The 27,276-nt window shown below is 47.5% G+C and overlaps 1 protein-coding gene across 10 annotated transcripts in view; it reads right to left on the reverse strand.

Moving 5' to 3' along the window:
* Positions 1–27,276, reverse strand: part of Ppp2r5c (protein phosphatase 2 regulatory subunit B'gamma) — a 169,214-nt gene that overhangs the window by 29,770 nt on the left and 112,168 nt on the right. For all 10 annotated transcript variants that reach the window (XM_045154882.1, XM_045154873.1, XM_045154876.1 and 7 more), the window contains 6 exons: positions 11,525–11,635; positions 10,452–10,544; positions 10,237–10,367; positions 6,561–6,620; positions 4,765–4,873; positions 604–657 (listed from right to left, as the gene is read on the reverse strand). In XM_045154882.1, coding sequence (XP_045010817.1) covers positions 604–657; positions 4,765–4,873; positions 6,561–6,620; positions 10,237–10,367; positions 10,452–10,544; positions 11,525–11,635 — 558 coding nt within the window. The remainder of the gene's footprint in view (positions 1–603; positions 658–4,764; positions 4,874–6,560; positions 6,621–10,236; positions 10,368–10,451; positions 10,545–11,524; positions 11,636–27,276) is intronic.

Consider the following 27,276-nt stretch of genomic DNA (forward strand, 5'->3'; position numbering starts at 1 on the left):
CACTTGTCATTCAATGATGTAAAAACATTTCCACCCTCACCTGGAGAGAGGTTCCAGGTTAGAAGCTGCTTTTTAAAAAAGAAATATTTTGTATATTTTATTTACTGATTTGAGAGAGAGGGAGAAAGAATGAGAGAGAGAGAGAAAGAGAGAGAGAGAAATAGATAGAGAAAGAGAGACAGAGAGAGAGAAAGGGCACATCAGGGCCTGTGGCCACTGCAAAGACACTCCAGATGAATGAGCCACTGTGTGCATCTGGCTTACACAGGTCCTGAGGAATCAAACCTTGGTTCTTAGGCTTTGCAGGCAAGCACCTTAACTGCTCAGACATCTCCCAGCCCTCAAAGCAGCTCTTATGTCAACCAGGTTCTCAAGCCTGCTGCAGTGCCCCTGACTGTGCTGCGGCTGCACAGCCTGGGACACGCCCACCACCGCTAACTCTCTTGCAATTGAAAGGACCACACTCTGCAGACCTCTGGCAGAGGACCGAGCCCAGCCTGTGTGCTCATCTGCAGGCGAGGGCGACAGAGCTGTCTGCACAGCAATGCGGACGACAGCTGCCACTGCTCACGTGCAGTGGGGCACACGCTGAGACACACTTACTGGTTCAGTGAGGGTGCTGTCCTTCTCCAAAAACTGCACAACACAGTACGCCAGCTGAAAAGTGACAACACAGAGCGTTACGGTCTCACCTCAGCATGGGAATGCTGCTGGGCTCCTTCTAGAATCACAAAAGCACCTTCCCCTGGCAAGAAAAGGACCTAACATGGCTTAGGTGCTGTCTAGCAGTGCCACCCAACCTGAGACCCCAAGGGAGGCTCCGAGTGCTCTTCTCAGGGACAATCCCTCCCTACCAGTTTGTGATGGAACCAAAAGTATAAGGGAAGAAAAAGCCCAAAACAATTAGAAAATATCTTTCAGACTACGGCCACTGTGGTGGTTTGAATAGATGGCTCCCAATATATTCAGTTGTTTATTTGTTTGTAGTTTGCATTCTGCAGCCACCTGGCTGGGTGGACCTTTAGGTGTGGTGGTGGGTTTCAGATTTCAATCTAAAGATATGCAAAGTGTGCCTAGCTGGAGTGAAGTGTGCTGTGGCTTTTGACTTTTAGGGTTTATGAATTCTCTCTCTCTCTCTCTCTCTCTGCTTGATCCTTCTTCTGGCATTATGAAACTTCCCCTCGATCTGTAAGCTTCAATAAATATCCCTTCCTCCATAACTGTGTCTGGTCTGGAAGTTCATCTCAGCAAACCTGAAGCTGTCTGCTACAGCCACCAACAAGTGAATATAGCAAGATAAGGGACCTTTCTTTTCTCTTTCTTTGTATACATGTATGGTATATATATATATATGTTCATATATGTGTGGGTCACATGTGTGTTAGTGTGCATGCTGTGGAAGCCAGAAGTCAAAATTGAGTGTCTTCATCAGTCTTTCTCCAACTTATCTTTTGAAAAGGGTCTCACTAAGTTCCTAACTCACTGACTGGGCTAAATCACCTTGCCTGTGGGTTCCAGGGACTGCCTACTCCCCCTCTCAGAAGCTGGGACTACAAGTGTGCCTCTCTGTGTCTGGGTTTTACATGGCTGCAGAGGATCCACACTCAGGTCCTCATGCTGGTGTGATAAACACTATCTACTGAGCCATTTCCTTAGCCCTGAGGTTCAGTTTTTGGGTGGAGATTAGAATCAACAAGTAATGTAGTAGCTGGGAAAAAATTAACGTCAGCGTTCTGTTACAAATCTCTGAAGTATTCTCCCCCCCCCCGCCCCAAGGTTACACCTCATTCTAGCTCAAGCTTCACTCTGTAGTCCTAGGCTGGCCTTGAACTTACAGCAATTCTCCTACCTCTGTCTCCTGAGTGCTGGGATCAAAGGTATGTACCACCATGCCCAGCTTATTAATTTTTTTAAGCAGGGTTTTTCTACGTCAGCCTGAATGGTTTGGTACCTGCTCTGTATGTCAGGCTGGCTTCAAACCTGCAGCACTAACCTGTCTCAGTGTCAATCTTACAGGTGTGTACATCATGCTTAGCCTCTGTAAGTCCTTTTGTTCAACAGCTAGTGTGGTAACAAACCAACTGGACATATCACTAGAGAATGCCAATCAGAAAACAAGTAAAATATTTTCTAGGAAGCCAATGCTGTTGAATCAACTAAAGAATCTAACGAGTTATAAAATTTGCAGGAAAATGGATGGATCTGGAAAAGATTATACTAAGTGAGGTAACCCAGGCCCAGAAAGCCAAATGTTGCATGTTCTCTCTCATTTTGGATCCTAGTTACAAATGACTGGACTTCTGTGTGAGCAGGAAGAAAACTCAGTAGCACGGGCCAGTAAGCCAGAAAGGAGATATAAAGAGAATAGAAAGGGGGGGGGGCACTTATTATAGGCCATTGCTGAGGCCCTTGGTTTCCCATCAGGAATAGATGGTAAGATCCTATTGCTGAGGACTCCGCATACTTGGGCTACAAGGCCACTAAGAAATCCTGCTGGAGTTGAGCTGAAAACCTCCTCCATGTAGACCAGATGACAGAAAGCAGGAGAAAGCTATACTGCATGTAGTTCAACGGGAGAGAGAAAAATCACCAGTGAAGATACTCAACACTGGACGCTGCAAGCCTTATATTTGGCCAGCCAGGCCAAATGAGCCAAGAGGTGCAATAGTGGCACATCTGTCATGGTAGAAACCAACTGCCCTCTAATTGGACTGGAGGCCTGCTCCATGGGAGGGAATACATCCCTGATACTGAAAACCTACAACAGGGGTAGTCATGAGCCCTAAGGGTATAACATCTGCTGCTGTCTGGCTAAATACACATACTATGCTCACCAAACTGCCCAGTAAGCACTTCTCTTAATGTTCATACCCATATATTAATGCTACTCTTATTTTTGGTTAGAGAAGCTTCTCTTTTCAGATGGCAGTGACCCTGGGATGACTCAGAAGGCACCATGGTGCTGAGAAGTGACAGAGGAATGCTCAGCACTGAAATATCTCTATCACACCTTCCAAGGCTCAGGGTTCATTGTGGAAGAGGTGACGGAAAGAATGTAAGAGCCAAAGGAAGGGTAGGACTCCTTATAACATGCTCCTACAGACACAAAATGGCCTGGATACCCATGACCTCACAGTGCCTGACACTACTTACACAAGACCATCATAACAGGAGGAAAAGATGATGACATAAAAATAAAAGAGAGACTGATTGAGAGGGGGAGGGGATATGATGGAGAGTGGAGTTTCAAAGGGGAAAGTCAGGGGAGGGAGGGAATTACCATGGGATATTGTTTACAACTATGGAAGTTGTCAATAAAAAAATACAGAAAAGAATCTAATGGCTCATTTTGTAGAGCTGCTTGACTAACATGCATGAAGCCGAATTCTATTCCCAACATGGTATAAAACTGGGCATGGTGGCATGTATGTGCCTGTGATCATATTACTTGGGAGGTAAAGTCAAGAGGATCAGAAATCTAAAGTCATCCTCAGCTACATGGTGAGTTTAAGGCCAGTCTGGGACAAATGAGACCTTGTTTCTAAATAGACAGATACATAAATAAGTATTTAAAAGGGTGGGGGAAGAATATGGATCCATTTACTAACGCCCAAGGAGGTCTGGTAGAATAAAATCTTTTTTAAAAAATTATTTATTTGAGAGTGACAGAGAGAGAAAGAGGCAGATAGACAGAGGGAGAATAGGTGCGCCAGGGCCTCCAGCTAGTGCAAACGAACTCCAGACACGTGCGCCTCCTTGTGCATCTGGCTAATGTGGATCCTGGGGAACTGAGCCTCGAACTGGGGTCCTTAGGCTTCACAGACAAGCACTTAACTGCTAACTTATCTCTCCAGCCCAAAATCTTTTTTATTGTTTTGAAACAGGGTCTTGTTTAAGCTTTTTTTTTTTAAAAATTATTTATTTATTTGAGAGAGTGAGAGAGAAAGAAGGGAGGGAGAGAGAATGGGCGTGCCAGGGCCTCCAGCCACTGCAAATGAACTCCAGACTCATGTGCCACCATGTGCATCTGGCTTATGTAGGTCCTAGGGAATCAAACCGAGGTCCTTCGGCTTTGCAGGCAAATGCCTTAACCCCTAAGTTATCTCTCTAGTCAGTCCTTCTCTCCCTCCCTTCTTTCTTTTCTTTCTTTTTTTTTTTTCCCCCGAGGTAGGGTCTCACTCTAGTCCAGGCTGACCTGGAATTCACTATGTAGTCTCAGGTTGGCCTTGAACTCACAGCGATCCTCCTACCTCTGCCTCCCAAGTGCTGGGATTAAAGGTGTGTGCCACCACGTCATGGCCTTCCATGCACTTTTAACATGTAAGTATGCCCTACTTCATGTCAGGGCCTGTGGCAGCCAAGCAAGAGCGAGCTCAGGGGCGGGGCTAAGGGTGGGAGCCTTTCCACTGCTGGCGCTGGGTGTCGGGATACAGTGAGACACGAGTCAGGAGTCTCAGCAGCCAGATTCCCAGAGTGACGGCCTTTAGCTTCATCCCAGGCCATCTCACTGGCTGTGTCGATGTCTCTAGTCTTTAAGGTATTAGGTATTTAGAGGATACTGGAGAGGCTTCCAGGCAGAAATCAATCCTGACTACCTTTGGCCCTCCTGTGTCTGTATAATTCAATACTCTAGAGATTCTCCCAAATTTCCTAAAATCTCTTTTTGTCCCTGACTCTGATTTACTTCCGGACCCTTGACAGTGACATCAGTACAACAGTATGGGAGAGGCAGAGGGCATCTGCGCATGGGCTCCAGCCCCTCACCTGGGGATGGTAGACACTCAGAGACTTCACCTTGTGCAAGGGTAGCAACACCTTCAGCAAGAAAATCTTGTGCTCTTCTTTCAGCGGTAAGGCAAATCCATTAATTATACTGTGAAGAGAGAATTCAGTTGGAATATTTATAAATTTCAGATTATAATCAAATATCTTGTTTTTCTTTCAGTTTTTTGGTTTTGGCATGAAAAGTAAGTAGGCAAAATCTGTTTCATAAAAGGAGGATATTTATAGGAAAAAAAAAAAGGCCTTCAAGGAAGCACAGCCGTTTTTATCTTTCTAACTGCAGGGCGTGACTCAGAACACTGGAAGCTGCTCCCAGCAGGAGCTCCTGGAGGCAGTCCTCCTTCCTCTTTTTAAAAAATTTTATGTTTATGAAGGCAGGAAGGTAGAGAATGGGTGCACCAGGGTCTCTAGCCACTGCAAACAGAACTCCAGACGCATGCACCACTCTGTGCTTCTGACTTTATGTGGGTACTGGGGAACTGAACCTGGGTCCTCAGGCTTTGCAGCCAAGTGCCTTAACTGCTAAGCCATCTCTCCAGCCCAGTCTTTCTTCTTCAACAGGCAGAGAGACTGGACAACTAAGGGATCTCAGCTCTGGGTCTCCACACCTGCACCATCCTTTAGGATTCCCACTTTCTAGGAGTGATCCGAGCTCATTACCCCAGTGTGGGTGTGTGTAGAGCTGGTGCGGGTCCACTGCAAGAAGAGGGTACACCCAGGCCCTCCAAACACTAGTGCCTGTCTAGAGCGCTGAGCAGTTGATCAGCACGTTTTCAGGATGAGGGGAGGGACACAGCGTTTATGAGAGCTGCAGAGCAGCGACAACCGTTCTCGTGTGCTCCTCGCTCCGGCACTCACGCCCCCACTGCGCCGCTGACAGTGACATGCTCATGCACATGGGCAAGACCTGGGGTGAACCCCCATGCTGGAGGAAGGGGTGAAGCAATACAGTGGGGCGGTGCAATAGTGCAGCAGCCCCGAGATCTGCTTTACCCCGCTCACACCACCCAGAGGCATGTAGCTGGGAAGGACGTCCTCGGCCACACTACACCATGCTGTGGGGATGGACCCTGTGCAGAACCCTCAGTGAGGACCAGCTCCACCAGACTACACTGCCGGTTCCCATGTGCAGGGGACCCTCAATTCCATAAAAGGACGGGGTGGGCGTGTTCACTGCAGGGCTCTTCAGAACTAGACGCTGCTAGTGCACACAGAGTCTCAGAGAGGCCCAGGAGAGGAGCAGTCTAAGCTTATTACCTCACTACCCCAAGAAGCTCTTGATAACAGGGGCTAGGCTGCCTATGTAAGAAAATCTACAGGTCTTTTTTTTAAGTGACAGCAAGCAATAATTTTATTCAGATTATGATGATAAGATTTTTGAAATTTTAATTGTCAGTATGCATATAAAAAATCTCTAAAATAGAAGTAATTTAAAATATTAACATTTACTCAACACCCCAAATATATAATATGTTCTAATAAGCCTGTATTATCGACCTTCTGTTTTTAACAGTACTCTTGAGGAAAAAAATTGAAATCGCAGTGTTTCCACAGTAAAGGTACTAAGTAAGGTGTGTGAAGTGGGCTGTGCCTACGGAGCCACAACGAGAGATTCATCCTTTGGTGTGTTCTAAATCCCAGAGATCACCCATCTTCACTGTACATGAAATTCTATTTCCATTCTTTTAGGGATGGTTTAGATGGTCTTGCCTGGGGAGGGAGCGGGATCCTTCTGGTACCAGTTCCCTCCAGCCACTCACTGCAGTAACAGGACTCACCTTCCCAATATTTCCAGTAATTCTGCTATGCCATTGTGATGCTCTGTTTCATAAATAAACCTGGAACAAACGGTTCGTCAGTTAGAATTGGGCCTTGAGTAACAGGCAGGGAGACGACAACCCTCTGAACAAGAAAAGAAAGCCCGGAGGAAGAGCACCAGGGAGCCAGCGCAGCCACACCAAGAACAACACCTCCCAGCTTCGCAGCTTCTAAAGGATAGGGATGGACATGTCTTGAGGGCAGAGAGCTCCTGTTGTGCTAGGAGGCTTTTCAAACCCACATCACTAGATTTGTATTGATACGTTCTTAATTTTGAATTGTTTTAACCCTATTTGAAGTTCATACTAGAAAATAAGGCTAATTCTTATTTCGCAGAGAAAGACAACATGGGAGAGAAGCCAGAAAGGCCCACTTAGGTCAGGCGTGGTAGCACATGCCTTTAATCCCAGCGCTTGGGAGGCAGAGGTAGGAGGATCACCATGAGTTCGAGGCCACCCTGAGACTACATAGTGAATTCCAGGTCAGCCTGGGCTAGAGTGAGACCCTACCTCAAAAAACAAAACAAAACAAAACAAAACAAAACAAAACAAAACAAAACAAAACAAAACAAACAAGTCATTTGGAGCAAGCCAGAATGCTTCTCTTTCAACACTAGAAAAGGAAGTGGGTCATCTGAAGCTTGGGCTAGAATGGCCTCTCAGAATCTTCTGTGTCCTGTGCCTTTAACAAAGAGGTGGGTTCTATTTCCTCTCCTGGGAAGATGGGGTGACCCTGTGACCTTCCTCAACAATACAAGGGTGGAAGTTAACTTCCATCAACTGCAGGCCAGTCAACTGCAGGCCAAACTCCGAGGAGGACTGGAAGCTTCTGCTGCTTCCCTTCCTGGAGATGGCTGGTGCTGGTGAGGAGACACACTGCAGCTGGGTGTGCTGGTTCCTGAGTAATCCCAACACTAGGCAGGATGAGGCAGAAGAACTCTGCTAGTTCAAGGTCAGCCTGGGATATAGCGTGAGACTCCATCTCAAAAAGCCAAAACCAAAACCAAAACCACTACCAAAACCAACCAAATCAAACCAAAACCAAGGCACCACCTGGAAGCCCCAAACACAGCCACAGAGGTGATGTGGACAGATGTACAGCAGTCATTGCTGGGAGAAGCTGCCTTGAACGCTGCAGTCCTAGCAGGTACCATATCAACCAACTAGCCCTACTGAATCTGGTTTGGAGGACAGGACTGAGAGGCAGCACAAGGCCTGGCTGGCCCGCCCTGCCTGCCTCCCTCTAGTCCTCCCTTTTGACAGGGCAGGCAGCGGGAGTCACTGCCTGGCTCATATTTACTAACTGACTCAATGAGAACAAGCAGGAACCTTAGCCTAACACTCCAGTTAACTGAACCAAATATGGAGGAAGGGTTTATTTCAAACTTAACAGATCCAGGGAAATTCAACTATTCAATTCAATTACCTTTTACACATAGCCAGAAAGTAAATTTTACACTGAATTTTTAGTGTGCCTATGGCTAAAATATTTTTATTTTTAATTTTTTGAAATAAGGTCTCACTCTGGTCCAGGCTGACCTGGAATCCACTATGTAGTCTCAGGGTAGCCTCGAACTCACAGTGATCCACCTACCTCTGCCTCCCAAATGCTGGGACTAAAGGCGTGCTCCACCATGCCTGGCTTCAAAAGAATTCAAATTTTGTGTGTTTGGGCCTCTGAGCAAGCAGTGTTCAGTCTGTCTGCACAGCACTATGCGCACTGAGAGAGTTGCTCTTGAGCCTCTTCCTAGTTTGTTTTCCTCACATGAAACAAAAATAAAGACCCAGCCAATTAGGAAATATAAATAGTATGCTTATTTTTGATTGTGTATTTCAAGATAATCACAGAAAAAATTACCTATGGGAAAAAAACACAAAAATTCCACACTGTAGCTTTAAACTTTTTACAAGAATGGAACTAAATTATGTGGATACAACCAAATAATAAGGATTTCAACAATGAGGTTAAGGCTCTTTAAGGAATACACTGTTTCTGCTACTTTAATGCAAGTCTCCAACAGATCTGAAGGTTTGCTATCTGAATAAAACCTACTTCTATAGGCAGAGCCTTAAATTTAGGACTAAAAGACTGGAATTTATATCATACCTGTTCTGTGTTAGAATCATGTGCATGTTTTGATAGATAAAGACATCAATCAAGCAACAAAAGGAAGCACTGTACTAAGAAATGCAAAACTGGGTTGGAATATGTGGAAGGACATCATGCTTTGACTGTAACTGGCAAGTTAGGGGTGGCTGTGGCCACCGTGCAGATATGGGGAGCATGAAGGTGTTCAAAGGAAAGCTATTAGTCAGAGAGTGGCTCCAACAACACAACAGGCCACTGGACACACAAGGAGGGAGCAGATCCAAACGCGAGTGACTACAGGCCTGGATGGCCAGAGGGTGGCGCTATAGCCCCAGGAGTGTTGTGGCCATGCCTTCCTGGTCCCAACCCTGAATCCAGGCCACGCAAAACTCATTCATCGCAGCACACCTTTAATCCCAGCAGCACTCGGGAGGCAGAGGTAGGAGGATCACAGTGACCTCAAGGCCACCCTGGGACTACAGAGTGAATTCCAGGTCAGCCTAGGCTAACGGGAGACCTTGCCTCGAAAAGACCACCACCAACAAAAAAATATTTCAGATGGTTGTTGTCACATAGTCCCCATCACAGCTAAGATTTGTTAGCTCCTTGGGCTCAGATGTCTTAAAGTTGGAAGTCAAACCAAGAAGCCAGAATTCTAAAATAAACTGCCCACATAGTAAGCCTTTCGGGGATAAGTACGAGCTATGTGAACAGTTTCTTCCATCACCCTCTAGCTGGGCCACTGTGGGCTACGCGTGGAGAAGCAGTGACCCAAGGCCACACCGTGAGCACAGGATCCAGGGCCGGGCTGGGGAAGGCAGCCTGGGAGAGAATTCATGGGCCACACAGCTTGGGGCGCACAGAACACAAAGGCCAACCAGCAGCCAGACGGCAGTGGCACAGCAGCCTCTGGGCATCGTGTGAGTGTAGCTCTGGCTGGCCTGGAACTCGTAGCAATCCTCCTGCCTCTGCCTCCCACGTGCTGGGATTGCTACCTGTGTGTAGGACTATAATACCCAGTTGGGATGTTAAGTCTTTAGAATCACGAGGCCTGGCCACAGATGAGAACGGCTGGAAGCAGGGGCAGGCGGGGGAGTGAGCTGTTAGCAGCCCCTGCACCTAGGCTTTGAAGTGTGCTTTCTGAGCTGCGGCTGACAGGCTCAGGGTTGGGCCTACATGAGCAAGTTGTTCTTTCTGCCTGTAGGCAGGGCTTTCTGTCCTGTGCTCAGCTAGAGTCCCCAAATTGCTCAGATAAGTTCACACCCCTTCCCTTCTCTCCTCACGTCTTCTCTGTGACTCAGAGGGAAGATGAGGTAACGCCAGGTGGCAGGGACAGAAATGGCTCATCTACATGTAGGTCAGCTGGACACTTCGGCAACACAAGCAAAGGTAGGGTGTGTGATGAAGCAAGGGGGAACCAAACTTGGCAAGGAGGCTGGTCAGCCTGAATATGAGTGGTAGGCATTCAACCTCCTTCCTCCTCTGTTCCTGATGCCATAGGCACTGGGGGAAAGTGAACGCCACATGCAGAAGCAATTGAGGACTCACCTATAAAATATATTATTTATCTGTTTCCTGATGTAAGCTCGCAGGCCTAAGAATTTCCCATAGATTCTGTGAAGGGTAGTTTTAAGAAAATCTCTCTCTCGAGGATCTTCGCTGTCGAAGAGCTCTAGAAGCTTTGAGAGAAACAGACATTTAGCAATGGGAATTACTGCTCTGCAGATCAAGGCTACTGCATTTACAGATAATTGGTACCTTACCTGCAAAACAAACTTCTGATCAATATATTTCTTTGCTATATTAGGCTGGAAATCTGGAGACTCTAAAAATCTTAAGAAAAATTCATAAACAAGCTAGGAGGGAAAAAAACAACAGTAAGTCAGATCACATGGTATTTATTAAGTAGAGATTAAGATACACCTTAAGTCAAGTCATTATTTGCTTGAAAATATTAGATTTTAAGAAACATATCTCCACACAATCAAAGCTGAATTATGTGGCTTAGCTTAACTGGAGATGTCATTATTTTCTTTAGTAAAAACCACAGACTATTCATTACATGGCATTTAAGCAAGATGCTTTCCAAGGCATCTATTGGAGCCCAGGGTTCTCAGTGGCTACAGACGAGGCTCCAGGGTGTGGTCTAAAGCCTATCACCTCCAAGTGTCCAGCAGTACTGTGGTGCACAGCCTAGTAGACAGAACTCTGGGACTGTATGCTGTGACAGATGCAGATACCGCAGCACAGCCACTCTGGTTCCCTTTCTAAAAGTACTGGGCTGGGCTGCACGGATGGACTCTCATGAGCTCTGTGTGGAGACCAGCTGCACGAGGGGGACTGTGTGGCTCCTTACAGAGCTCTGAGTTCTCACTTCTACTTCGACCCTCTTACTGGGGACTCGCTTCTTCCAACTCGCACATGGTGATGGCTCCTTTTGTGCTAACCGCTTAGGCAGTCCACCTTGCATCTCACAGATGCATTAGGGCAAATCCTCAGTCAGCAAGGAGCCCGGGGTGCCCAGAGGTGCATGTTACAGCTGTGCACTGAAAACTGGAAGCACACCTGCAGAAGTCCTCCGAGCACGGATCCAATGGCTATCGGCAGGGTGGGTACTGCCGCTGAGTCTAGCAATGTGTCCACATCTTTGCAGCTTGTGTGCAGCCAAACACACACGCATACACATACTCTCTTTCCCTTCCTCCCTCCTCCAACCTCTCTGTCTCTGCTGTAGATTAAAGCATATTTAGACTAGATATCACTTTAGATCAGATCCTCGGAACACCACCTATACAACTGTACCCCCTCTTATTTAGGTCAACAACAAGTCCAGTACCTGCAGATGAGGCCAGGCTGCTTCTAACGTTGGCTCATCTTCCTCTGGGTCAAATTCTGCTCCCGTAGGATTGGAGGAGGGTGGCAAGGTGCGAAACATGTTTACTGCAAACTTAAACCCACACATTCCATGGTTACCATCAGGATACTTTCAGTATTACCAAGAACATTTTAAGAAGTACTAAGTAATTTTAGTGATATATACGTTGTGTGGTAAATTTGTTGCTTTTCTTAAAATTCACAGGTAGTGTAGGTCCTCAGAGGGGGCCTGGGCCAAACATGTGTCAGGAAACTGACCACCATGCTGATGGTGTCATTCTGACTCTTACTGAGACCGGGGTGCTGAGAGGCCAGCAGTGACTTCCCTCGTCTTGTTATTCCAGCAAGAAAAGGGAAAGATGACAATGGCTCAGCAGTGACTGAAGAAATGAACAGTGAGAAAGCAGCAAATGTGGCACTGTGCTGGCACGACCCTGTGGGGACGGCAAGAAACCAGGAGTCCAGATGCCCAGCTACACGCTGTAATCCCCATGCACGGCACTGGGTGGCAGGGTCAGGAGATTGTCAAAGGTCATGGGGCCAACTATCCTGGTGTTCCTAGTGGCAAACAAGAGAGCAGGTCTTAAGGTGGAAGGAGACTGCTCTGATTTTCACACATGTACATGGTATGTGCATGCCCCCCCCAAGAATACTTACACATGCATCAATAAAACAAGACAAATATCAAAGTCTAGGTTTTTTTGTTCAAGGTAGGGTCTCACTGTAGCTCAGGCTGACCTGAAATGCACTCTGCAGTCTCAGGGTGGCCTTGAACTCCTGGTGATCCTCCTACTTCTGGCCTCCCGAGTGCTGGGATTAAAGGCTTGCTCCGCCACGCCCAGCAAACTCTAGTTCTTATGTCATCAATTTATAAACCGTTTTTCTTTTGTGATAAGTGTAAACATGACTCATTACCTCAAGGCATCTCTGAACCCATCATATGCCAGTTATTCATAAAAGTGCCCACCCTACAGCCTCCAAAGCGCATAATCAAACATCTGACATAAGTGCAGAGCCTGGCCCCAGGGGAGCCACGAGGAGCTGTCTTGGGGAGCCCAGCCATTCGGATGCCTGGTCTGGTCAGGCTGGTGAACACTTAATGCTTAATGTTCTGTTTTATCAGAAAAGATTTATTTATTGACTTACGTATTTATTTGAGAGAGAGAGAATAAGTAAAAACAAGAATGTGAACATGGGTGCGCCAAGGCCTCGTGCATGTGAACTTCAGACACATGTGCTACTTACACGCTCCTTCACACAGGGACTTGGGAGAAAACATGCATCAGCAGGCTTTGCAAGCGAGTGCTTTAACCACTGAGCTATCTCTCTAGCCACTTACTTATTTATTGAGAGAGGCTCCCATTACGTAGCCCAAGCAGGCCTCAAGCTTGCAAACCTGCCTCAGTCTTCTAAGTACTGGATTACAGGCATGTGCCAGCACCATCAGCTATTGATTGCCACCAACACCTAGTTTCCAACTGGGGCACTTCTTGTGATGGTACCAGCTACAGAAGTTAGGAACACCAGTCCTGGTCCTCTCTATTGTTGGAGGAAGAAGGGTAAAGGAAACAGTGGCTGCAGGGCAGAGACACTACAGAAATGTGAGGAGAAAAAAATTGTCAGAAATCTAGAGATAGTGAAAAGCTTTCAGTAAAGAGACTGAGAAGAAAGAAGAACAATCTGGAGTCTGAACCCTAGTACCAATCTGCTTCTCACTGAAGTGTGATCTCCAATAATTTCTAGATTCTTCTGTGAGCCAGGGGTATACGCAGGTCTCTGTGAAGCCTCCCCAGCAATGGTGATGAGTGAGATGCGCAGTGGAGACTGGCAGTGCCCTGGGCACTTCCTCAGTACACAGGGAATTAGGACCAGGTGGCTTCTGGAGGTGCGGCCCTCCCAGAGCCCAAGGACGAGACAAGCAGCGGAGATGAGCCCAGCTACTAAGGAGAGGACAGACAAACCTGGGAGAGCCGCAGGGCTTGGGCAGGGACAGCAGCACTTAACCTGTCACCACCAGCACCCTCCTGAGCTCCTTCCCAGGCTGAGGATGTTCTGGGAGGAGAAAGCAGGAATGGAGTACTTAGCTGACTGTTCTTCTCTCAGCTGGACAGGGTCTGAAGTTAAGGGGTGGGAAGGAATCTCAGCAGTTAAAGGTGCTTGACAACCCCAGTTTGATCTTCTTTAGCACCAATGTAAAGCCAGAAGCAAAGTGGTGCATGCAGGAGTCTGTAATCCCATGGGAGGCGAGAAGCTGGAAAGCAGCAGTGGCTGAGAGACCTCCCTCCAGACACCTCACACACAAACACACACAGCACACAAATTTAATGGAACAGAAGAGGGCCAGGCACTTTGTTCTCTAGTGGGTCTGAGCCACAGGCTGAGGCAGATGGTGGTCCAACTCGGCAGCAGAATGTGGTGTGTGGAGTGGGGAGGGGAGGAATGTGTGGGCACCAAGGAGGTTTGGCTTGGCTCATGCAGGAGTGGCTGAGAGACTACAGGAGTCTTTAGTGAGGCCCTGCCTCAAAGTGGAGACACTACACAGGAAGGACTGTCACAGAGGGACAGAGTGATAGGCACTGAGCTCCCTTCCCACCCTGCTAGGAGAGAGAAGTCTTCCTGTCAAGTCTCTCTAGGGAGAGGTGCAAATGCCAGTCAGAGATGAAAGCTTTAGGCTATAACCAGAGATGACCACAAGTTATGTAAACCTGCCCAGGAGTATTCAGGGGCGGGAGAATGTGATGTCACAGACCATGGTGACAGGCAATAGCTGGAGAAGGAAAAAGACAGCCTACTGTGATGGATGCGCCAATTTGGCTAGGCTGGAGTATCCTACTGTACAAGCAGACAGGGAGTCCCTGTGAAGGTGGCTCATAGAAGGGGTGGACATTTGTGGTCAGCTGCCTTTGATACAGGAGTCTGCTTGAAAATGTGAAGGACCCACAAGGATAGAAGAGATCCCACCCATGAAGTGGTGCTCAGCCTTGCCTGCTGGGAGCTTCCCACCAGCATCCCTGAGTTCAGACCACCTTGCAATTCCTCTCCTTCTCCTGTTGCCTCTAGTAGAACCCTGACGGGCACACCCAGAAACTTTAGTGGTGAGGCTTTGCTGGAAGAGGTAAGTCCCTGTGTGTTCACGCATGTTGACTCTCCGCACAAACCACTGCTCTACCAGGTTGGCACCTACCTGGGCTTGAGGCTCAGACCCACCAGAGAAAGCGCTTGTCTCCCTTCTTGGCAGGCCTCTCGGCCCCTCCCAGCATTGGGTAGAGGACAGTCAGTCCAGATCAGTGGATGATGAGCACCATCAGCATTATGCCATGGAATGCACAGCAACGAAGGGTTGAAAGCCTGGGTACTGTGCAGATTCCGCCCATTTGTTATAGACTAGTGAATGAAACTCAGAGTAGACACGAAGGCCTGGGCACAGAGACAGACACAGGGGAGAGGCAGCGTGGCGCTGAGGAGCAGGCCCACACTGACACCCCGCCTGGGCCAGGTGCCGACAGGGCGCATCCTTGCATCGTGCTCTGCTGGGCTGCCATGGGAGTCGCACAGCAGGCCCGCCAGAGCACTCAGCGGTGGGAAAGTCGCTTGCCTTAGCAATCGTCGACACTCAGCCTTTGCTAAGTGCCTGCGACCGCCTCTTCCGAGGACAATCACAGCATGTATGTGTCTGTGATGCACACTGCCACCTGGGTCTGGCTATGGACTGACTGTAGCATCAGAGCGCACGTCTTGTCTACGGTGGCCCTGGCTACCCACTTGTACTTAAATCAACCTTGTGGACTTACTCCAAATTGCCAAATTTGTCAAATTAAATGCAACTCAAAATAGCTTGAGAAACAATTTTATGGCAAATTGTTACAATTCCATAATCCATGTATCCTTGCTATACCTCTGCGTAGTTACTAAAACACCTAAGCGGTGTCGTGAGTGCAGTTCAGGAAAACAGAGGACACTAAGGTGGGTTGGGATATTTTCCAAAACAACACTGCTAGTCTCATTCCAGAGGTGCTAGGAAAGGCAGGCCAGCTTTCTGTTCATAACGACAGGGCTGGACTGGCCTCCTGCTTCCTCTTCCCCCTGGCTTATTCATGTGAATGTGGTGTAATAGAAGACATCAAGTGCACCAAAGACAAAGGATTGCTACTTGCAAATGCTCTCTCTTGGATAGCTTGTGATTAGGTTCTAGAGGCTAAACTGCTAAGAGATGTATTTCTGAGAAGTTTGTTTAGCCAGGAAGCTGTCTTTTGTTTGAGAGTAATATACCTGAAAGTAAAGAGGTGCAGACCGACCAGCACAGCTGGACCATCAGATACAAAACTAAAGGCAAAACTACACTGACCTGTCCGCCACCAACTAGAGAGCAACTAGAAACTTGAATGGAGGGAGATGTCATCACCACAGACAAACGATTGGTACTTAGGAATCATAAGCCAGCTAGAAAGCACAGGCCCCTGGCAAAAGCCACTAATGACATCCAAAGCGTGAAGGAACCTTCTCTTCTCCTGTGGCACTGACATGTGCACACAAACAAGGAACCCACAGAGCGGCCTGCAAACTGAATGTAATCCCCAACATATGGCTGACTTAATCTTTGATGAACTTGATGGGACTGCTGCTTTCCACAGGCAGTCTTAGAACTTGCTGGCTGTCCAGGCAGACGGACGCTTGTGTTTCACACACGGTTGCATTCCAGTACCAGGCACCCAGTAGGTCCTCAAATTTGTCTCAGGAAGAGTACCCATCAGTCACCTTATTAGCCACACCACCCAGTAATTACCTGAAAACTGTGAAAGATGTCTGATTAAACACTAACCCTCAGCTGTGATGTAATTACAGTCCTAACTGGGTCTTGAATTATAAGCTCTTCTATGAGGCTGTTCATTTTCTCTGGAGCATTTATCCCAAATACAGCTTGATGGGCTGAATGCCTTTCCCCTGTCGTCTGCGGCCCCCTCCCCCGGGGCCCCCAAACACTCAAGGAGAGTGAAACAGAGCCTTGTTACCCATGAACCTACTCCTCTTGTTCTCCACAGCCAGTTGCTTTAAAAAATGCAACTTTCCCTCCAAACAGACACTAGAATATGGTATTTAAAAAAAAAAACAACAACTATGTTTAAAATTCTTGCTGGGCATGGTGGCACATGCCTTTAATCCCAACACTTGGGAGGCAGAGGTAGGAGAATTGACATGAGTTCAAGGCCACTCTGAGACTACAGAGTGAATTCTAGGTCAGACTGGGCTAGAGTGAGACCCTACCTCAAAACACAAAAAACAAACAAACAAACAAAAATTCTTGCATTTGGACTAGAGAGATGGCTTAGCAGTTAAGGCATTTGCCTGTGAAGCCAAAGGACTCAGGTTCAATTCCCTAGGACCCACGTAAGCCAGATGCACAAGGGGGCACATGCACCGGGAATTCAAGTTCATTTACAGTGGCTGAAGGCCCCAGCATGCCCATTCTCTCTCTCTCTGCCTCTTTCTCTCTCTGAAATAAATAAATAGAGTATTAAAAAAATTCTTATATTTAGCTGGGCATGGTGGCTCATACCTTTAATCCCAGCACTTGGGAGGCAGAGGTAGGAGGATTGCTGTGAGTTTGAGGCCAGCCTGAGACTCCATAGTGAATTACAGGTCAGCCTGGGCTAGAGTGAGGCCCTACCTCAAAAAACAAAACAAGGGCTGGAGAGATGGCTTAGCGGTTAAGCGCTTGCTTGTGAAGCCTAAGGACCCCGGTTCGAGGCTCGGTTCCCCAGGTCCCACATTAGCCAGATGCACAAGGGGGCGCACGCGTCTGGAGTTTGTTTGCAGAGGCTGGAAGCCCTGGCGCGCCCATTCTCTCTCTCTTCCTCTATCTGTCTTTCTCTCTGTGTCTGTCACTCTCAAATAAATAAATAAAAAATTAAAAAAAACCCCAAAAACCAAAAAACCCCAAAAACAAGCAAACAAAGAAAATCTTATATTTGAATAATTTACACACACACACACACACACACACACACACACACACGAGAGAAAGCAGGAGAGTGACAGGGAAAGAGAATTGGCACGCCGGGCCTCCAGTCACTGCACTTGAACTCCAGCTGTGTGTGCCCCTGTGTGCATGCGCCACCTTAAGCACTTGTGTCACTTTGTGTGTCTGTCTGGAGAGTCGAGCACAGATCCCTAGGCTTCACAGGCAAGTGCCTTAACCACTAAAGACATCTCTCCACCCCAGCTTTTTAATTTTTTAAAATATTTATTTATGGGGGAGCAGGGAGGGAGGGAAAGAAAGAAAGTGAGGCAGATAGAGAGAACGAATGGGTGTACCAGGGCCTTTAGCCACTGCAAAGTAACTCTAGACACATGCACCCCCTTGTGCACTTGGCTTATCTGGGTCCTGGGGAATTGAACTGGAGTCCTTAGGCTTCCCAGGCAAACACCTTAACCACTAAGCCATTTCACCAGCCCCAGCTTTCTATTATTTACAGTTTATTTCAATGTAGGCTAACTGTTCCTCACCTGAAATTCTTGGGACTGAGGTATTTCTGATACCTTCAAATGCTGGACTATTATGTATCTACAATGAGATGTGTTAGGGATACGAGTTTAAACACTAAATTCATTTATGCTTCATATATACCTTACACACATCACTTGAAAATAAACTCAATAAATTTCTATTTTATTAAAGGTACTTAATTTTACACATATTTTTAGCATGTTTAGGTCAGATGTAGGATCTTCTACTTGTGGTATCATGTTGATGCGCAAACATTCACTGAGTTTGGGTTTCAGATTTTCAAATTGTGGACGTTCAACCTGTATGTTCTAAAATAATAGTTGAAAATATGAGGGGTGGGGGCTGGAGAGACGGCTTAGTGAGTGAGAGTATGAGGACCTCAGTTTAATCCATAGCGTACACATACGAGGCTGGGCATGGCCATGTGTGCTTGTATCCCCAGTGCTGAGGGGGACAGGCAAGAGGGCCTCTGGGGCTTATTGGTCAGTCAGACTAACTAAAAGAAGATGAGCTTCAGGCTCGGTGAGACTCTGTCTCTGGGAATAAGGTGGAAAAGCAAGGGAGGAGGACGTGACACCCTCTGCTGGTCTCCTCATGCTCATTCAAGCATCTGCACACACACCTCGCCCTCCCTTCCTCTCTCTCTCTCTCACACACACCGCCTCTCTCCCTTCCCCCCTTTCTCTCTCTCACACATACCACCTTTCTCCCTCCCTACCTCTTTCTCACACACACATCACCTTCACCACCTTTCTCCCTCCCTCCCTCCCTCCCCCCCCCCACAAATTAGGGAAATAAAAATCTAAAAAATCTTTATAGAATTCACTATGCAGTCTCAGTGTGGCCTTGAAGTCACGGCAATGCTCCTACCTCTGCCTCCTGAGTGCTGGGATTAAAGGCGTGCACCTCCACGCATGGCTATGAATTTTTTTTTTTCAACATAGGGTTTCACTCTAGCCCAGGCTGACCTGGAATTCACTCTGTAGTTTCAGGGTGGCCTTGAACTCACAGTGATCCTCCTACCTCTACCTCCCACTGGGATTAAAGGTGTGTGCCACCATACCTGGACATCAAAGGATTAAAAAAAAATATTTTATTTATTTATCAGAGAAAGAGGGAGAGAGAGAAAAAGAGAGAGAATGGGAGCACCAGGGCTGCCAGCCACTGCAAACAAACTCCAGACACATGCACCCCTTTGTGCATCTGGCTAATGTGGGTCTTGGGGAGTCAAAAAGGTGGTTTAGGAAATTTATCTTAAATTATTTACTGTGGGCCAAAGGTTAATTCTAAATGGATTCTGAAAGATATATTCTCAATATTTTATGACGACAATTTTAATATAAAGAAGTTAAAAGAGCTGTACTGTGGATAGTGATCACCCAAATTTCACTATTAATATTCTAACAGATTTACTTTATTACATATACTGATTTTTTTTTTTAACTTTTTTCGAGATAGGGTCTCACTCTAGCTCAGGCTGACCTGGCATTCACTACGGAGTCTCAGGGTGGCCTCAAACTCATGGCAATCCATCTACCTCTGCCTCCCAAGTGCTGGGATTAAAGGCGTGTGCCATCACACCCAGCATATACTGATTGTTTTTTATTGGCATAAAATGTGAGGACTGGACATAGTGGCTCACACCTATCATCCCAGCGCTCAGTAGATTTAGGTAGGAGAGTCACTTTAGTTCAAGGCCAGCCTGGACTATAGAGTGAGGTTTTGATCAGTGTGGGCTACAGTGAGATCCTGCCTCAAAGAAGAGGTGGGGGAGTATAAGAATAGCAAAACAATATAGTGTGCCTCCAGCATAATATGAATGAAGGACGTGGGACATTCTGCAGCTGGGACACTTACTACTTCCCAGTCAGGCATGCTGCTAACCGCTGCCATGCCATCCCCTTGAACTCCAGCTGAGCAAAGCACAGAGCTATGACTGACACAGACAGCCTCTGATTCCAGTCTTTACGCGCAATGCTGGGGTGAGACTCCCACACGGACAGAGCTGTGCACAGCGTTCTGAGATTTGCAAAGGTCCCCATCAGCAGCTGAGTATGCATAGCAAAGCTCCTAGAGGTGAAGAAAACCCCCCAAAAGATTCGTGGGAACCCGGTACAGGTGGCTCTATGTCTGCAGGTTGCACATTCCTGCATTCAACTAGCTTAGGCTTGAAGACTCTGGGAATAAAGGAACCAGTTGCTTTTCTCTTATCGCAACCCACCCACCATCACCGTGGCTTAATAACTAACGACACTCACATCCTCCTCCCCAGTGCTGGAATTAAAGCCATGCAAGAGATGATTTAGAGCATGAGATAAAAGTACACAGAGGGTGTGCAGGTCATGTGCAAATGCTGTGCCATTTTCCGAGGGACACGAGCACCCTCAGACCTGGATCTCTCCTGGCTGATGGATGGCTGTACCTGGGGAGAGGTGGGAAGAGGAGATCTTGGTTCCATGAAGCAGACTGGAAACTATCACAAATGGTGACCCAAAACCAGAAGAATCTTGTTTTGGCTGTGATGATATAGCCCTTAATTAATATGGCTTTGGTCCTGTTGTATCTCAAACACAAGAACTGAAGGGATATGTTTCCATATAACTTAAGTGCATCCCAAAGTGAGCCTCGAGGACATGACAGAACACCCCAGTATGTGGCACTCCAGCAGGTGAGCGCTGTCAGACACATCGGGGAAAGCCCCTAGTACAGCTGAGCTGCAGGTGGCACTGATGTCAGAATCAGCAGAGAAAGGTACTGAGACTATTCTGTGTGTCCCTAAAGCAAGGGGTAGATACAGAAGCTGTAAGAAAGATAGAAACCCAACTCCTGGAGGGACAAGTGTGCCGCGTGAGCTGAAAACGTCACTGGTGGAGGAGGTGCCACAGAAAGCACCGGGCAGCAGCGAGGAAGAGGCATCAGTGAGCCGGAGATGCTCTGAGAAGACCTGCACATGGTCCTGGGGTCCTTAGAGACCCCAACTGAGGCGACAGCATTGTTAAACAAGTATTTGTAAAGGTGGAGGGAAGAATGAATGGATGGAAGAAAATGGGTGTGCCAGGGCCTCTAGCTGCTGCAAATGAACTCCAGACACATGCACCACTCTGTGTATCTGGCTTTATGTGGCTACTAGGAATTGAACCAGGGTCGCTAAGCTTTGCTGGAAAGTGCCTTAACCAATTAGCCATCATTCCCACCCCAGAAAAATACTTTTGGAAAGATAATAACCAAACAGTTGTTTAAATTAGGAGGAAACTATAAATTCTAAACACAAGAAAGACGAAGGCAGCCACACTAAGGCATGTCATAAGCAAATGGCTCAAGAAAAGCAGGAACCGCGCGGGGGCTGCGCAGTGGACAGAGCACTGGCCACACAGCTCTGAGAACCTGAGTTCGGGCCCCCAGGCCCTGGACAAAGCCAGAAGCTGTGCTGAGCTGCTGTAAGCCCAGTGTGCCCATGGCCAGAAGGGAGGTGGATATAGGAGGATTTTCCAGAAGCTCACATATGAAGCAGTGAACAAGACTCTGCCTCCAATGAGGTGGAAGACCAAGACCAGCCTGAACATTGTCTTCTGGCCTTCACATGTGTGTGTCATCACATACGTGTCCTCTGGCCTTCACATGTGTGTGCCATCACATACATGTCCTCTGGCCTTCACATGTGTGCCGTCACATACGTGTCCTCTGGCCGTCAGATGTGTGTGCCTTCACATACACAAACACTTACATAGGCATATACATACTAAATGAATTAACAATTTTTAAACAGACTCTATTTTATTTGTTTGAGAGAAAAAGAGGCAGATAGAGAGAAAGAATGGGCACAGCAGGGCCTTCAGCTGCTACAGACGAACTCCAGATGCATGTGTCACCTTGTGTATCTGGCTTACGTGGGTCCTGGGGAATTGAACATGGGTCCTTTGGCTTTGCAGGCAAGTGCCTTAACCACTAAGCTATTCCTCCAGCCCAAATTAATTAAAATTTAAAGGATAATCACAAGTAAGGAATAAATAGCCCTGTTTTGCAATGGCATCCCCCAAATAAAAACCTAAACCTTATTTATGAATATGAAAAGTATGTAAAGTTGAGAAAAAGGGCAAAACCACAATGATTTTAAAACACAACCGAAAGGTAAACAGCTGCAAGAGCCACAACACACCTGGAAACGAGCAGCTGGAAGATCAACACATCTCAGCCTCAACATTTACTGGAGTGACGGCAACTATCACAGTTCTGGTGGGCACAGAATCCCGCAGTCAGACAGCAGAGAACACAGCAGAGGCCAGGACAGATCCACCAATGTGGCCAACTGATCCTGACGAGGGGCAAGGCAGCTCACCCGAGACCGGCCAGCCTCGTCAGCAATGGCTTCCACAACAGAGCAGCCATATGCCAAAGGATGAATCTACTCATAATGGATCATAGACCTAAGTGTGTAAAACAAAACTAGAACAAAAACAGAGGTAAACTCTTTGAGCTTGGGTTGGCAAAGACTCTCCAGAAAGGACACCAAAAGTACTACCAATAAAAGGATAAAGTCATAAACTTCATATAAACGAAAAACATTTGCTCTGTAAAAGATACTGTTAAGAAAGTAAGCTGGGGCTGGAGAGATGGCATAGCGGTTAAGCGCTTGCCTGTGAAGCCTACGGACCCCAGTTCGAGGCTCGGTTCCCTAGGTCCCACGTTAGCCAGATGCACAAGGGGGCGCACGCGTCTGGAGTTCGTTTGCAGAGGCTGGAAGCCCTGGCGCGCCCATCCTCTCTCTCTCCCTCTACCTGTCTTTCTCTCTGTGTCTGTCGATCTCAAATAAAAATAAAAAAAAATTAAAAAAAAAAAGTAAGTAAGCTGTAGACTGAGAAAAAGCATTTGCAATTCACATGTCTGGCAAAGGATCTAATATGTTAAATAAAAAAACCCTCAAAATATATGTGTAAATTCTGTGAAAGAGTTCTTGCTTGGCATGCGTGAGGTCCTGGGTTCTGATATAAGCACTGAAAACAACAAAACCACAGGTGAATGATTTGAAGACACACTTCACTAAGGAAGCTATACCCAGGACAAGCACAGGAAAACTACACAGTGTTACAAGTCTTCAGGGAAATGTATATTGAAAAACCAGTGTGACAGAGGGACTGACTGGAGACCTAGTTTGGGCCAGACACAGAACAGCAGAACTCTCAGTGCTGGAGGAGTGAGGACAGAGATGGCACAGCCACTCTGTAAAACAGCAAGGCAGCTGCTTAGGAAGCTGACAAGCGCCAGCCCTTGAGTGTGTGGGCAGTCTTCTCACTCTATTTGTTCATTAAACCTCCCCAAACAGGTCACTGAGGTGAATAAATCCTGCTGTACATAAATTAAAATTAATTTTAAAAGTTACAGAAAGATATTCAGTGGGCCAGATGCTCTGCAAAGCTACTGGCTCCAAATCCCCTCAACAGCTTATTAATCTCTCCAGCATGCTCAAAAGAAATGCCTCACAACTTCTCTTTCTGGAGATGGGGGTCTTGCTATGTAACCCTGGCAAGCTTGCTAAGTAGACCAAACTGACCTGGAACTTGTAGTGATCTTCTTGCCTGTGCCTGAGTGCTGGGATTACGGGTGTGTGTCACCACACCGAGCCATTATTAACAACACTGGAGTTTAACGAAACCAGCTTTAGGGCCGGAGAAATGGCTTAGCAGTTAAGGCACTTGCCTACGAAGGACCAGGGTTCGATGCCCCAGAACCCACATAAGCCCGATAAGGTGACACATGCCTCTGGAATTTGTTTGCAGTGGCTAGAGGCCCTGGAGCACCCAATCTCTCTCTGTCTCATAAATAAATAAATAATAAAAAACAAAACAAAACAAAACAGCTTTAGGGTGGCACCACACCCTTAATCCCAGTACTTGGGAGGCAGAGGTAGGAGGATCACTGTGAGTTGGAGGCCAGTCTGAGACGACATAGTGAATTCCAGAGACCCTTCCTAATCTTGAAAAGACAACCAGCTTTTATGCAACTGACATAGAATTCACTGTACAGAATAAAGGTGTCCAACTGGATACATTTAACACAGGCACACCCCTTAAATTATCAAAGTCAATGAACTTGCTTGTCCTAAAGGTTTCTTAGTGGCTTTCTGAAAAAAAAAAAAAATAACACATATGAACTAGGTAGTTGAAAGTGGAGATGGGCGGAGCTGGGGAGGAGGGTGAAGTGAAGACAAAGGTTAACCATGCGTATGTATATGTGTGTGTGTGTGTGTGTGTATACACACACATATCAGACCATAAGGCGGGTGTGGTGGCTCACACCTTTAATACCAGCCCTCTAAATCATAAAAGACTACTCTTTTGTCAGTGACTGCTCCATGGTCAGTGCTGTGTGCCATTGCTAGCGCCCCTTCCAGGGCTTGGGGAACACTGAGGTAGAGAGGGCAGAAAGAGCGTAAGTTCCAGAGGATGGGAAGGAGTGCTGGGAGCTATCTTTCGGCCTGATATGGTTGGTCATTTTTTCCAATGCCAGAGTGTGGTGTGGTGTGGTGGGTCACGGGCAGACCACCCGCGTCCCCAGCTATGGCAATGGCTCAACAGCAGGCAGGCAACATTTGGGCACCAGCCGTTTGTGCCAGTGCCAACAAGGACCATTCCTTCCTTGGTGTCCAGGAGCCACCATTATATAAGCTCACCAAGCCCCAGGGCCTGGGCTCCGCTTCATTCCATACAAGTGTTTCCTTTTCTCCAGCTTGAGCTTTTGGAGTGCCCTCTCTGCTGGCACCCCTTCCCTTCATTCCCACTGGCTCTAGATGGACCAGCTCAGCCTCCAAACATATGTGCTTCAGAAAACAGCTTCTTCACACTGGGCAAGGGACAACAGACATGGACAAAACCGCTCCGAAGTCTGCAGACGAAGAATGATCTGGTAAACCCCTTGGGCACGAGCCGTCGTAACTGGGTGTGTGCACCCTCAACTGAGTGAGTCACCATCCCACTGGAAGTCAGAGTCCTGGGTGGCTCCAATCCCCGAATATCCCAAATCATGGCCACCACCAACTTGCTCTTACCCTAACATCACCGACATCTGCCTGCTTCTCAGTCATCCAAGCCACAGGCACACTCCACAATTTCTGCTCTGAAATGCCCCAGCCAGTCCCTTAGCACCTCCACTTGAGATGCCCCCAACATGCTCTTCAGAGCACAGCAAAGGGGGGCCCCCTACCACTCAGACAACTGCCTCTGGCTACAAACCTCACCAAGCCCTAGGGCCTGGACTCCAGCCTCGAAATTCAATACAAGTGTCTTCTTTTCTCCAACTTGAGCTTTTGGACTGCCATCCCTGTTGGCACCCCTTCTCTTCACCCCCACTGGCTCTAGATGGGCCAGCGCATCCTTCAAACAGTGCCAGGAGCCCTGGGCTCCTCACATGCCCTCCCTGCAGAACTCTTGAGCAGCGCTCAGCTCCACTTAGTGCCTGTCTGCTGCCTGGTCTTGTCTCTCAGACAGGCCCGGGCAGGCTCTGGGCGGGCGTAGGCCCTGCCGTCTCATTCACTGGAGCGCCTCGGGAAGCCTGGGGCTGGGCTTCAGCAGCTACGCTCGCTCCTGGGCTGTGTTCTGTTCAGTGCCCCAGCACAGAGGGCCATGTGACATGAAGCTCCTCCAAGCCAGCCTACTACAGTGATCCAGCCAACTCCACTTTGGACTTGAGGGAATGCCTTCCTGCTGTGCCCAGGCTGTTGCAGAGAATGGCATCACATGAATGGGCACTGCATGAACAGCAGAGGAAATTCAAGAGCTTAATTTTTCTCTCAGAAAAGTGACAATCCAAAGGTGAGGTACGACACAAGGACTTCCCCGAAGTTTCTGTTAACCCTGTGGTAGGTGTGCCTACAAGTGATGTGGTTCACTGGTGAACAGGTGAACATGCACCTGTCTGAGTGTGCTTTTGCACGTGGAGCCCAGGACTCACAAAGCTGGACTTGTGATGAGCATCCAGCTGGTGTGAAGGCCACGGTCTTCAAGGATGGCTGCTTTATAAGAGTCGTTCCAAACTTTTATCTAATCACCCTATTAAAACTTCCCAAGATTACTGAGGATCCTAAAGACATTTCCCTTATGAAAATTGTATCTAATTATATCTAATGATATTTTCCAGAAGTGAGTTATACCTAATGTATGGGAAATTAAACTAGAGTTAAAAATAAAACAGCAATAGGTGTTAAGATAAAAAACATTTCGTGCTGGGTGTGGTGGTGCATGCTTTTAATCCTAGCACTCAAGAGGCCAAGGTAGGAGGATCACCAAGAGTTTGAGGCCACCTTGAGACTGCATAGTGTGTTCCAGGTCAGCCTGGGCCACAGTGGAATCCTACCTTGAAAAAAAATTTTTTTTTTTTAGGCTGGAGAGATTTCTCAGTGGTTAAAGGTACTTGCTTACAGAGCCTAACAAGTTTGGGTTCAATTCCCAGTATCCACATAAACTCAGATGTACAAAGTGGCATGAGTCTGGAGTTAGTTTGCAGCAGCAGTAGGAGGTCCTGGTGTGCCCATTCTCTCTGGCCCTCTCAAATAAATAAATGAAAGTATTTTTAAAAAATTGGCTGGGGAGATGGTTCAGTGGTTAAAAGCACTTGTTTGAAAAGTCTGATGCCCAGTAACCACATAAAGCCAGCTGTACAACATGGTGCATGAGTCTGGAGTTAGTTTGTAGTGGTAAGAGGCCCTGGTGTGCCCTTCCTTTCCTTCCTCTTTGCTTGCAGATAAATAAAAGTATTTTAAAAAACCCATTTTTTGAGGGGCTGGGGAAATACAAAGGGGTAAAGTTCTTGTAGTGCAGGCACGAGGCCCGGGCTCCGATTCCCAGCGCCACGTGCACATGCACACCACGCTCACCACCAGCACCACGTGCACATGCACACCACGCTCACCACCAGCACCACGTGCACATGCACACCACGCTCACCACCAGCACCACGTGCACATGCACACCACGCTCACCACCAGCACCACGTGCACATGCACACCACGCTCACCACCAGCACCACGTGCACATGCACACCACGCTCACCACCAGCACCACGTGCACATGCACACCACGCTCACCACCAGCACCACGTGCACATGCTCACCACGCTCACCACCAGCACCACGTGCACATGCACACCACGCTCACCACCAGCACCACGTGCACATGCACACCACGCTCACCACCAGCACCACGTGCACATGCACACCA

This window comes from Jaculus jaculus, chromosome 7, assembly GCF_020740685.1.
Source record: "Jaculus jaculus isolate mJacJac1 chromosome 7, mJacJac1.mat.Y.cur, whole genome shotgun sequence".
Lineage (NCBI taxonomy): Eukaryota > Metazoa > Chordata > Mammalia > Rodentia > Dipodidae > Jaculus > Jaculus jaculus.